Source organism: Larimichthys crocea, chromosome XXIII (genome assembly GCF_000972845.2).
Source record: "Larimichthys crocea isolate SSNF chromosome XXIII, L_crocea_2.0, whole genome shotgun sequence".
Lineage (NCBI taxonomy): Eukaryota > Metazoa > Chordata > Actinopteri > Sciaenidae > Larimichthys > Larimichthys crocea.
In genome coordinates this window covers 8,707,351-8,720,466 of record NC_040033.1, presented here as the reverse complement: position 1 = coordinate 8,720,466, position 13,116 = coordinate 8,707,351, and the positions used below count along the sequence as shown (strand labels likewise).

The 13,116-nt window shown below is 38.5% G+C and overlaps 2 protein-coding genes across 2 annotated transcripts; both read left to right on the top strand.

Moving 5' to 3' along the window:
- The first annotated feature begins 2,292 nt into the window (after window positions 1–2,292).
- LOC104926917 (uncharacterized) lies at window positions 2,293–6,283 on the top strand. The gene is made up of 8 exons (XM_010740878.3): window positions 2,293–2,350; window positions 2,462–2,576; window positions 2,666–2,810; window positions 3,103–3,216; window positions 3,385–3,529; window positions 5,567–5,715; window positions 5,837–5,970; window positions 6,067–6,283. Exons 2-8 carry the CDS (start codon window positions 2,471–2,473, stop codon window positions 6,213–6,215), a joined length of 942 nt encoding a protein of 313 aa, XP_010739180.2. The 5' UTR covers window positions 2,293–2,350; window positions 2,462–2,470; the 3' UTR covers window positions 6,216–6,283.
- Window positions 6,284–7,449: 1,166 nt separating this feature from the next.
- On the top strand, window positions 7,450–10,120 carry LOC109141416 (uncharacterized). Its single transcript, XM_019271630.2, has 7 exons — window positions 7,450–7,606; window positions 8,195–8,339; window positions 8,531–8,644; window positions 8,779–8,920; window positions 9,033–9,181; window positions 9,273–9,412; window positions 9,496–10,120. The coding sequence occupies exons 1-7, from the start codon at window positions 7,468–7,470 to the stop codon at window positions 9,654–9,656; spliced, it is 990 nt and encodes a 329-aa protein (XP_019127175.2). The 5' UTR covers window positions 7,450–7,467; the 3' UTR covers window positions 9,657–10,120.
- The last annotated feature ends 2,996 nt before the right edge of the window (window positions 10,121–13,116 follow it).

Below are 13,116 nucleotides of genomic sequence, written 5' to 3'. Positions count from 1 at the left end.
CTCTGTCACCTTCTTTTCTCGACGGCATCCTTACAAAAGAAAGATGACAGTGTTTCAACATTTAACGGTCTTTGGATGTAATCGCTATGTGATGCAGAAAGCCTATGAGGACTCACTGCTACCAAGACCTACATGAGTCATAAAGTGAATCATAATTTATTACCAAAGTGACAGTGATCCTTTATAATACCCATCATGCACATATCTCTCATAATGTACGTGATCAAAGATGGCGGGCGTGTAATTGGATATGATTTCATTCATTATATGATGAGCAGCCGACAAATTAGGCCTTGTCCTCTGCCAACAGTACGGGTCACAGCAATCAGTCAGTCAACTTGAAAGAGTTGTCCAGACACAATGTGGGATTATGACATTAAAATAAAGGGGTGACACAACAGCTAATGTTAAGTGCTCTCTTGATAAATTTAGCCCCGTACACTGGAAGGAGCTTGTTGACTCAGTGGTCGTGAAGATCGTCTAGTGCTCATAAGAGCTTTCATTTTCGCCCACATGTATCAGATGTTATGACTCAACTCGAGTATATAATGTGTGGCTTTTTTAATGTTTAAGTGAGTGCATACCTGTGTATATGACTGCGTATTCTTGCATAAGAGTCCATAAAACCTTTAATGCAAGCACTCCCAACGGACCTCTACATTAATTATTACAGAGCTTCAAGTACAATTCACCACAAGGAAACATCTGGTACTGGATTAAGAAACTGGCAGGGGAGTCGAGTCCTGGGTCGAGTGCTCCCTTTAGAAAAGGTTGAGCCGCAGCAGTTACGACCTGCCTAACAGTTTTTATCGGACTTATGTGGGTGCTATTATTTTGTCCCACCGTCAGTTAAAATTCATGCAATACATAATGTATATATTATGTGTGCTATTAACATATTGTGCATCATGTGATATTAAAACTCTCCGTTTAAGAGAAGAGAAGATCAAACCACAGTGTATAAAAGCACTCCTTTGACAACCGTGTGGAGCATTAGCATCAACATTTAAAATATAAAACATATGTACAACAATAATTTGTATATTGCAGTATTCACCACAAACACTTCAGCTGCAGCAGCCTGCCCTTCTGCTATGTAGCCAAAATGTTTCACATACACTACACTAAACTTTTTAAATGTTATGAGTGCACCATGCGAGCACCCACAGTACACTGCATTTCGCCATAATTGACAGTGTAAACGCAATTATGTTCTCAAAATAGCATGTATAAGTATGGAAGTGCAAACTGAGACACAGCACTGGAGGGAGAGGGTGAGGCGATAGGGTTGCAATCAGCAACTTCATTACTATATGGTACAAAATCCTACACACTAGTCCTAATATTACTACTAATATTATTATGACTGTTATTCAGAATGTCCTACATTATATAGATTAGAATTACTGACGCATTAATGTGTAAAGGTGGGACTAATACGATATAATTATAGAATAGCTTAACCAATACATCATCATTTATTTGTTGATTATGTTTTGTAATAATCTAAATCTGCAAACTAGCGACTGAAGTTATCAAATGAGTGAGTTTATACCACACAGCCGCACTATCATGCAATAGTGCCACTGTGTGGTAGAGAGCTGCACACACAAGACTTACAGTGACTTCACGAGACACGACAAGTGGAATACACACGGCATAAATCAGCACAAAATCAACAAGGTTTCACTACAGCTTTTTAATGTAAACATAGACCAGCTTAGAGCTTTAAAATACTGTCAGTACTATAACAACACATTAATATGTACATCATTTTCTGAAAAACAAAAAATATAACAAGTAAAATAATGCTTTTACTGTTAAGGTAAAAGAAAATACAACTTACACATTAACTAAAGTAATGACTTCCAGGTCAGCCAATGCCGTATCTCGTTATTCATTCTTGATTTAATTTGATGCTGCAGTCATTAAACAGCGATCAGATTAAATCACATCAGTGAAATAGATTTGCAGAGAGTCGTGGCCTGGTTGAGCTGAACTCCTGCCATCCTCACACCCAGACCATTAGCTCTGACTAAATGGCAAGTTTTGGTTACAGCCAACAGCCTCGAGGCTTAGGAGCTATCCGGGTCACCATGCAGGTTCCTTGTTTCTAAAATCTCACACCCTGTCCTGACTTTCTTTTACTCTTTAGCCCGCTTTTAACGACTGAATTGCAGATTGTTTATGACAGGGGAAGATAACAGATGCTTAGTGCAGGTCTATAAAAAGGGATGACACAATATATAGTATATCATGCCATGGCAGGTTATTGGTAGAGGTGGTGTCATTCCCTGCAGCACACCAGCAGATACTGGACTACTTTTGTGGCAGAACCACATTTGAAAAGGTGGGTTTGATTATGAATTCAGATTTTGTACGTATCGAGAAAATAAACAGACATTTTTGTTCTTTTTGTCTAAAGTGAAAGTTAAATCCTCTTGTGGACTTTTACCCTCAGATCATCATCATGGTAACCCACAGCCCAGCCCGCGTCGTGCTCATGTTTGCTGGATTGTTTACCTTTTTAGCCGCGTTCACATTGAACTCCCTATCAAGATTTGGCGTTAGATCAGGTGAATATTTGTCAGATGAATCAAATCTGTTGAAAGTGTTGTAAAGTATGTCATGGAATAAATAACAAAGTGTGCTCATCTCAATACAGGTATTTTCAAGCAGAGCACGGAGGAGGTGATAATCAAGTATAAAACGCCCATAACGCCTGCTCAGTGGGCTCTGTTTGTCTGGGATTTCATGTATATTTGGGTTTTTGCCATGTTTGTATACTTTTTAACGGGACTCTGTCGAAGGTAGGCTTCTGCACCATTTGCCGTATCTTCATTCATAAGATGATAATGCTTAATAGCCGCACCCCACTGCATAACTGTGTCTATTCCTTAATTCTTTTATCACATCCTCTTACGTTATTGCATGCAAGCAAATCACTCCACCTTGTCCTGAGGCAATTTAGTCTTCCTCTGTGCAGTCATTTTCTCTTTACATGTTGCCAAATGCTCTGACTCCGTATGATTATTTCCCCACAGGCACAATTTGTTTGCTGTTGTGTATTTTCTCTGACAATATTATCCTTGCTCCCTGCAGGAATGCTTATGACTGGATGTACACCACACCTGCGGTGCTCCCCTATGGATTTCATGTCTCTGTTATCATGAATATTGGCTTGAACATTGCATGGTTGTTTCTGTTTGACAGAGAGTAAGTGTGTGTGTGTTTAAGTTAGTAAAAAACATGTTTAAGAGCTGTGTTTTATGCCGTCACTCCTGGCAGTTTAAACGTCTGCTTTTCTGTTTTATGCCGTCACTCCTGGCAGTTTAAACGTCTGCTTTTCTGTGTGTATGTGTGTGTGTGTGTGTGTGTGTGTAGGTTGTTGCTGCCAGGGCTGATAACGACAACCTTAATGACGCTCACGGATTACATGATCCTATATTTCTGCTATCATGGACTGAAGATCTACGGGGCCTGGTTGAACAAATTTCGCAACACAGACCTCTGGCTTATCAGAATATTGGTAAAACTGGCATTTTTCTTTCTTCGTGTCTCAACTTTGCCTCGTGTGAAAAGGGAAGGAAGTCTTTGATTTACAGGCGGCCTATGTAAAAAGCTTATAAAAACTGTAATAAAGTCACAAATTCAACAAACAAAGGTGCTCTTTGGACTGAAGGGCCGCACACATGAAAAAAGGTACGCTGCAGTAGCTTCAGTATAGATTAAAAAGACGTTTTCATTTGAACTGTGACACCTACGCAGTACTAGATGTTTTAACAGTGGCCTTCATCAGGGTACAGTTTAACCTTTACTGTACTTGAACACTGACTGCCTTTCATTTCCTCACATGCCAAACATGCGATTCTTATTCTCAGTGCCTTGGACAACATATTCATATATTGCAAGCATAAAAAAAAAGTGTTATGTATCTTCAGCTGTGCTAAAATGTTCCAAAAAAATAGGGAGTAGCATTTAATCTCCAATGACACCTAATGACACTCTTCAAGATTGTTTAAAGTTAGACGTACGTGTAATAAACCTTGCAACGTCCTCAAAAATGTATAGCAAACGTTCCAAATTCATGAAACTATAAACACAAAATAAACTGATTTTGCTGTGCGTTGATTGCAATGAATGGATCAAAAAGATGCTGAAATAACTACATCATGATGGGAATTCATTAAAAGTCAGAATTCATACTTTGTCAGGTCTTTCCAGAAGCAAGAAAGCAACTTTTAAAATGTTTGTTTTTTTGAATAGCATTCAGATCGATCAGGATTATGCTTAGTTCACACTAAAAAATACAACTGATAGCTGGAAGATACATATGTCCAGCACTTACCAGGCAATCCAACTTCCTTGCTTACTTTTCTCCAAGCAATTGTATTTTTTGTCCGGTTTCTGTATAAATAATATGTAGTACGATCACAGCTGCAGACAGGTTGAGAGGCAAAGAGTGAAGATAAAACTTCAACTTTTTAATCCCAAAAGACCACTTCCCTCTGCACATTCTGTCAATAATGTTCATTTTTGGAATGTTTAAACATTCATGAACTTGGCTCTTTTTTTTCCGGCTATGTCTCGCACCTTACATCTCACCTATTCCTTAAGATAAATTATCTGAAAAATGCATCGGCTCAAAGCTGAAAAAGTGTTGTTTAATGGGTAACGCCATCGATTTCACACTTCAAAGTCTGTTTTGTTGTGTGATGTCACTTAAGGCAACACAGGTCGGGGCTGGAGACTAAAAGTTTGAAAGTAAAATATAAAAAATGTTGAAAGAAAGAAGTGAGCTTACTGCACGCCTGTAGCCCACTACTCATACACAACAAAACATAACCAGGCTACCAGCACCAGGCCCTCACTAGTTAATTGTTTTTTTATTTATATTTGTACAGAAATATTACTACTACTAAGCTATTTCCTTTTTTTGTGCAGTGTCACAACTGCTGCCTTGAGTCTCTGTTGGTTGCCTGGCAAATAGTAAAAAAAACATGTGACATTTTTATACTTTCACTGAAAAAGTCAAACTATTCCTTTAAAAAGACATTTTATCAGTAGCATTCCATTTGTTACGTCCCGCTGCACACTGCTGACACACTATAAGTTAAAACAAGCCAGCTACTGGTCCACAAAACTGCCGGCTGCTCCATCGCCCACATCCAAACAGTAATTCCTGCCAAAATGCCCAGTCCTACCGGCTGTGTAAGGTCCGTGCACAACAGCGACTGTGGTCTATGATTAGAAGCAGCCGAGGTCGTAGCAAAAACCTTGAGATTGGTTTCCAGTCCGTCCTTACTTTGCACTTGACATGAAAGAAGAAGTGATAGATAAGGACATGCGACAGACCGCCATCCCGAAAGGAGAATCTGTCAAATGTTCTGTGCAGGATTACTGACTGCTGCCCTTGAGGCTGCCCATAGCTTTATATAGTCTGTTTGTAGTGCTGAAGCAACTAGTTGACTGACAGAAAAATAATAGATGACTAAAATAATAGCTGCTTGCATTAAATAATCAATCTTATAATGATATTCAAGCTTCTTTCATTGTGTTGAATCAGGTGCAAAACGGAACAGCTATATATACAACATGGGGGACTCTCTTCACTCTACTGAACCTGACGATATACATACAGTATGAGACAGATGTGACTAAATGTGACTATGCAATGCTGTCACTGCTGCTGATTCTGATGAAGCTGTTGGTCTGGTGAGTCTGACTCCCTGCTGTGCTCTGTCATTCAGCCGCTGGTGTTATATCTTCCCCGGAGGGACGATGCTTGCAACAAAAGGAACCTCAATCTTCTGTGTTTGTCACCATTTGCCCCCAGGTTTCTGTTGGAGAACTTCTACCTTGATGAGCATGTGCGTTACATTGTGACCATCTACCCTGTGGTGATCCTGTGGTTCTCAGGCTCTCTGAGCAATTCTGACTCCCCTCAAAGTAGAAGTTATATCTTTGCAGGTACTGTTTGAGACCAAACACCCGTTTTCAGTCCTTTTTCAGTCTCGGACTCTTAATGGATTCATATTAATATTTCATTTTCTCCTCCCTCTTCAGCTGTTATCCTGGCTATTTCCTGCGCCATGTTTGTGGCCCGCATTGCTCTGGTCACATGGAAGCATTACAAACGGCCGCTTTACAATAACAAAGGGCCCAACATGTCACCAATAGAAATAGCCCTGACTCAAAGAAGACTCTTTCTATGAATATTAGCTCAGACTTTTACTCCTCGGCATATTTTAGTTTGTTTTGTTCAGCAGCATTTTTCTGGATGGTAATCTCAGTCAGTCAGTTGATTTAAATACGAATTAATGTGTAAATACTGTAAAATTAAAACAATTGTCCCTTGAACAATGAATTGACTGTTTGTTTCAATAAAAGTTTTTTTTTTTTAATCATTGTGTTTTTCACAGTCAACATTACACTAAACAAATGATGAGGTAAAGGACCAGTGTTTTAGATTTACTGGCATCTAACACTGTAGTTGCTGAACGCAACCCTGTCACATCACACTCTCCTTTCTACTGTAGTACAACAGAGAAACAATGCTGGCTGCCAAATACACTGAAAATACAAAAAGGTCTTAGAGCCAGCAGACTACTGTAGAAAGATGGTGGAACAACATGGCACCCACAGTGTCTGTAGATATAAAAGGTTCATTCTAAAGTAACAAAAACTTATTTTCAGGCGATTATACACAAATGAAAACACAGTTATGTGTATTATATTCCATTTCTACCAAATTCTGTAAATAGAAGCCCTGAAATCTTACACACTAAAAAAAAGAGGAGTAATTTTAACAACAATAAAGCCAAATACAAGCAAAATACGTATGTTTCAACATGGAAATAAGATAACAAAACATATACAATATTAAGGTTGAAATAAGTAATGAATGTGGGAGAAAACTGAAAAAATAACCATTTAAAATGAACCTTTAAACTTTACACAACCTGCATTTCTATGCATAAAAGTTACATAAGAAAGAAAGTACTTATTCAGGGCAGAAAATAAAAAGTATTTTTTAGTTTTTTTCTCAACCAAAAGTACAAAATCAAAAGATATTCAGTCTGTAATCATATAAAACAAGGAAAAGCAGCAAATCTATTGGAGACGTTACCATCTTCGCTTGATAAATGGCTTAGACTATTAATTGGTTATCAGTTAATTATTTGCATGTTGATCGATGAATCAATAAATCACATAAACTTCTCCCTATGATAAATAGCTCTGTGTACCAAATGAAAAACAAGGTGTCCTAATGTTAGCATCTCTCTCTCTCTCTCTCTCTCTCTCTCTCTATCTTTTGGGATGTTATAATAACACAGAGATTACAGGTCTAATAAAAGTGATATCATAAAATCATACAGTACATGCAACAGCCCAAAGTCCATAATATTGCTTGTGGTGTCAAATAGCCTGTCGTGCCTCACAGTCTTCGGAGCTGTGGTCGACACTATGGAGAGGTTCCAGATGTCTTCCCTCTTAGGGAAAAACAGGGAACATGTAGTGATACACGTTGGGAGCGTTTGCCTGGCTGTCATTAGTCAGCTGATCTCAGACATATTCTTTACTCTGGATGGCTGCAAGCCCAACGGTGAGTGACTCCATAACTACTGAATATTTCAATCATGTAATCATAATTAAGGGGTATTCAAAGCTTGAAATGTGGAGAGATTTGGAGTTTTAATATGAAGCTCACTGTGCTTTCACTGTGGGAATGCTCTAAATAGGGCCTAACTGCGCACTTGTTATTGGAAGACTTTGCCCTGAGAATCATTTGATGCCATTTTTACAAGCTAAGTGTGTGCTTAAACAAACTAGGTTGTATAAGCACACACACACACCTCATAATACTGACTGATGGTAGCATCAAATATGATGTTTTATTGCATTGTTTTTAGGAAAGTGTATATTAGATGTGGACAAATCAACACACTGATTACACACTGCAACTTCAATACGTCACTGTATGGAATTTACTTTCTTTTCATGCATCCTAATTTTCTCATGCATCCTGACTGAATAACTGCAGACATAAAAAAAAAAAAAAACATTTGAAGGAACATGACAGTTCGATGCGGATGTAAAACATACGCCGCGTGTATTTAAAAAGTCAAAATTACCTTGTGAAATCTGAATATTTGCCATTTTTAAAACTCAAATTTCTTTTCTTGGCATTCAGCTCTGTTTCAGGCCTCATACAGAAATGTGTCCGAGACCTTCGCCCTGGAGGTGACTATGGACTGGTGGTCAAGATATTACTGGATTATAATTGACTTCTGGTCTTTGGCTTGGCTCCTGTACGCAGTGTTCAGCCTTTGTAAAAGGTAGCATGGACGATGTCTTTTACGCTTTATTAAAAAGTCAGAATAAAGTGTGGTTAACCAGAGCTTCTGTGGTAAAATCCTTAAGATTTTGGGTTTAATGTATAAATGTATAAAATATTTATATAAATTATCAAGTATTTTAACTTTACAGCGCTGTATCACAGTTAAGACTGTTCTTCTTCCATCTATAGAAATGTCCTCGGTCCAGAGTCCTGCAATCCAGAAATCCACCCTCCATTATTTTATGTACTGTGGACCATGATTAACATGGCAAGAGTATGCAGCATGATTGTGTGGGACAGACAGTAGGTTGTGTCAATGCACACACACACACACACACACACACACACACACACACACACACAGCTACAGCAATGTTTACACTCACAAAAAATATACACGTGTGCTCAAGCAATCAAAACTGCTGTTGTTTCTACAGTGATATATCCGGCGGCGTCACACTCACTTGGATTATGCCCGTCCTCAGCTTCTACATGCTCTACATGTCCTACTCCAACCTCAACAAGCACAAAGCCTGGCTAGCCATCAACCCTAGAGTGTTTTCCGTGACACGTTACCTGGTGAGGCCAAAATATAACTGTAGTCACATTTTATTTGCATTCTGTGATAGGTCAAGAATGAAAAACGTGTTCAGTTCCCGTAGGTTTTATTGCTATCTTTATATGTCAACAGACCCAGAATGGCTTGGCAGCATTTGCCTGGTGGACTCTCTTAAATGCTTTGGTGGATCTCGGCATAGTCTTCAAGTACAAAGCAGGTGTTCCAGACCCGCTGATCAGCATCGTGGTCCTCATCTTAGTAGCCATCTGTGCTTTAACCTGGTAAGGACAAAACTACTGGACTAATATTTAACTTAACCTTTAAGTTTATAAAGGTTTTGTTTTAAAGAAATGAAAATGTTGCTTCCCTCAGGTTCTTCCTACAGACCTTTCCCCTAAACAAATACTTGCGCCACACATACAGTGTTTACGCCACTCTCATTCTGGGCCTGGGTGCAATGTTCACCAGAAGCTATCGCGTCAATGACCTGGCTGCAAACACAGTCTACAGTGGTAAGATATCATCTTAGAGTGAAGACGCACATCAAATGTGTGTATTCATTGTGGGAGTTTAACCCGTCCTCTCTTATCTTAAGGCTTCCTCATGCTCCTGATGACCATTATGAGCTTGGCCCATTTGATCTTTGACTGTTTTCGCACGGAGAAGCCTCTCGCCACAGATTTCTATCTGACATCTGAGGGCTGCAACACAGTGTGCCAACCTGAAGGCAACAGCAAACACAAACTTCAGAAGTGACGACATCCAGAAAGCTTTCTGCAAAATATGACAATCAAACAACGAAGCAATTAGATAAAACAACTTCTGTGCAACAGTGATAATTTGCTGAACAATATGTGCGCACTTTACATTTATCACCAAAAGGTGGAAGCATATACTCACTTCAGACTGAGAATGTGAACTAGCAAACAGAGCTCTGTTGTACCAGAAGATGGCACAGTGGTGCAAGCTTATATAGGGAAAATCTCTGTATATTGAACATGTGATTTAACACCAAATTTTATTAATGCAAATCCAGTGTGGCTCTTACTGTTTTTGGGGTTTTGAATCCAAAGTTAATCTGTCTTTGTAAGAAAAAACATAAAATCCTCATGCACACTTTAACTTGTCATTTAAGCTGAACCAGGTGAGCTTACGGGAAAGACGTGTTTTTACCCACAATGATGAAAATTTACAGATTCATTAAAAAAACAAAACCCTCTATACTCTCCTCTCTGTGTCTCTCAGTGTGTCTGTGACGAGGTGCCCCAGAGATAATCACACATGCTCAAGTTTATAAGTGCCCTCTTTCTTGATGCGGCTTAAAGGATGGAATATCAAACATGCCCGTTGGCTGTGAGGAAGAGCAGCACGACCTTTGATGAGAACGCCGGGCTGAATAGAACTGAACGTCAGATGAAAGCAGCAGGGTGGAAAAAAAAGACAATAGAGCTACAATGAGTGCGGACGGACATGCTGACCACACAGCTGAGCAAATTGGCCTCCATCTGTGCCATGGTTTTGTTCAGTGGGACAAAAAAAAAAAGATATTGAATGCAACATTTTCCCCCCCCAAATATTCACATTGTTTCTGAGTAAGATGTTGAAACAGAGAATCGTTGATTGGCTTGCCTTTTCGTTGCTGCTGATGAAGAGTTATTTTGGTGTTTACAGACATATCCCATTGCATAAGTGCCCTCTGTTGTGGGTGGATGTCTGTGACCCTGATCATAAACTCACGGTGGCAATTTATTTGACTGCCTCATTTGGAGAAAATCCTGCACAATGTTATTATCTCTCCAGCTTCATTATGCAGAACTGATTCGCTTTCAGGGTCGGTGCCAAAAGAGGCAGAGTTACAGCGCACAGGAGTGGAAAATCACTAATTACAAATCACATTGTTGTGCATATTATTGAGTAAGTAATTCTGCTCCCAGAAACGTCGATTTGGATAAAATATTACACGCTGCTGTGTTTGGAAATGTGGGAATTATACAGAGCTCCTGCGGTCAAGATTTTTTGTTTGATGGTTGAACGTCTTTGCCTTCATGAGTAAATTTGTTAGAAAGTTTTGTTTTAAGAAACGATGTTAGTCAAATAATTGATTGATTCATCGTCAGAGTTAATATAATAACTACTTTAATATAATAAATATTATATATTTTCTTGTTTCGGCAGATAGTAAACTTAATATCTCTGGGTCTTTGATAACAGGTTACTTGTTCAAGTCATTTTTAAGCAGAAATACAAATATTTCAACTGTAGATTTTGGAGGTTTTTCAGATAATTAGCTGTCAGTTGTGACATTAGGTGTAAAAGATTTGGGCAGCATTACAGTACTAAATGGAGAAAAGGATGAATTGGAAGCACGCACTAGACAGTCCAAACACAACAATGGCTCTTCTGTGAAGACTAATAACTGCTATTAAGGGTAAAGTTCAAGTATTTTTTCTGCACTTCCAGTAGTAAGTAACTTGTTTCTGAATAGAATATTATTTTTTGTACCCCTAACAACATAATGCATTAGCTTAGTTTAAAAAAAAAAGCACAATGCAGTAGTCCAAAAACTCTGCAAGAGCAGAAAATTAGATTCTCACCATATCATTTATCAACCAGTATCAGATTAAACAGGTCCAATCAAATTTCATTTAGAACTTAATTTGAACTATTCTCTTCCTGGCAAAGCAGTTTTTTATAAACACCAACAAGTTCTCAAAGTAATTTAAAGATGACAAGTGATAATGTGCATGGAAGGTGGCCGCAAAGTTAAATTACTTCATGGCTGTGGCTCTGCACATATTGCACCGTGGTGTTATCACATTTTTCCTCCAGAGAACTGAGGCCAAATCCTCCCCGGAGTAAAACACTGAGGGGAAAAGGCAGACGTGAAGGAGGAAATGGAGGTGTTTCACTGTCTGGCGGGATTGTAATTGTTTCTATATTCTCCAAAGACTTTTTTTCCCGCCCCATAAGAGAAATAACCTAGATATGCAAATGGGCATTCCTAATTAATTTAATTCATATAATTATGCCGAGAAAAGAGATTGGGTTGAAAAAGAAGTCTTACCTAGTGCCAAGTTGTCCTCCCACTCAAGCCTCCTCACTCTGCAGGGTACAGCTAAATTAGCTTGGAATATATTGAAGCATGCTTGGCTACACGGATGAGCATCAATTATCTCTGACATTTTAATGAGTGGTCTTCAACCTTTTGGAATCAACAAACAGTGCGTTGGTGGTCACGATCAATAGAAATAGATTCAAATGTAGTGACTAAATCCACTGATGTGCACAACTAGATGGTTCCTTAATGTAGCATACAGCTTTATTCCGGCCTTTATGTTGGAGCAAATTTCACTGTACGCTTCTACGAGAGATGGTTTAAACCTTGCGCTTGATCGGCTGCACAGTGTTTGTTCGAACCAGCTGAAATAATTACAAATTACAAAAACTTGTAAAACCTTTATTTGGGAATTCTAAAGCAACACCAAGACATTTGTGATCAGATTCTTTGTTTTTCTTTATTACATTTTCTGAGAAAGGTGGCTGTTTCTTGGAATATGTTCTTTGGAATAAGGAGGGGATTTCAGATACATTACTAGAAAATTATTTCAAAATGTCGTCTAAGTCTGCAGGATTCGTTTAGAAAAGGACAAAAAAAAAACAAAGATTAAAGTATTTTGAAAATCGCCACCAGAAACAATGAAAAATTGAAACATCTTTGGTTTATATGACTTGTTTTTTATGAAAGTAATAAATTAACTCAATCTACTCACTCAAGAAGTTTCAATTTAAAACTATAACCTGTAAACTTGACAAATAACAAAACAAATGTTTTTCATCACTAAAAATGGCATTTCATGAGTTTGTTGTGTCTGTTATGTGTCAGTTAGATAATAAATGTGCTAATTTCTCAGCAGCCTTATGGCTTCTTCTCCCAGTAGGTACTACATCTTAGCCCATTAGACAGAAAGAAAGACTGTGAGGAACGAGTTTTGAATACATGCATTTCTGTTTGTATTCAAACTGTTTAAGATGGAGTGAGCGTTACAGAAAAGAAAAAGAAAAAGCTGGGAGGACGACGACAGCATGTAGTGGGATCACGTGGTGGCTTTTGCTGGAAGCAAACAAACTTCAACAACCATCAGTACTGCAACTGTGGCACAGTGATGCCAATTAGCATAAGACAATTAGAATATATGTAAATGCTTTGAATTAATTA

What these genes read in the sequence shown, in the direction of transcription:
- LOC104926917 (XM_010740878.3), top strand. Translation starts at nt 2,471, where the DNA reads ATGGTAACCCACAGCCCAGCCCGCGTCGTGCTCATGTTTGCTGGATTG. An exon ending in TCTGGCTTATCAGAATATTG is followed by an intron (nt 3,530 to 5,566) that starts GTAAAACTGGCA and finishes GTGTTGAATCAG; the next exon opens with GTGCAAAACGGAACAGCTAT. An exon ending in TAGAAGTTATATCTTTGCAG is followed by an intron (nt 5,971 to 6,066) that starts GTACTGTTTGAG and finishes CTCCCTCTTCAG; the next exon opens with CTGTTATCCTGGCTATTTCC.
- LOC109141416 (XM_019271630.2), top strand. Translation starts at nt 7,468, where the DNA reads ATGGAGAGGTTCCAGATGTCTTCCCTCTTAGGGAAAAACAGGGAACAT. An exon ending in GTGTTCAGCCTTTGTAAAAG is followed by an intron (nt 8,340 to 8,530) that starts GTAGCATGGACG and finishes TTCCATCTATAG; the next exon opens with AAATGTCCTCGGTCCAGAGT. An exon ending in GCCATCTGTGCTTTAACCTG is followed by an intron (nt 9,182 to 9,272) that starts GTAAGGACAAAA and finishes TGCTTCCCTCAG; the next exon opens with GTTCTTCCTACAGACCTTTC.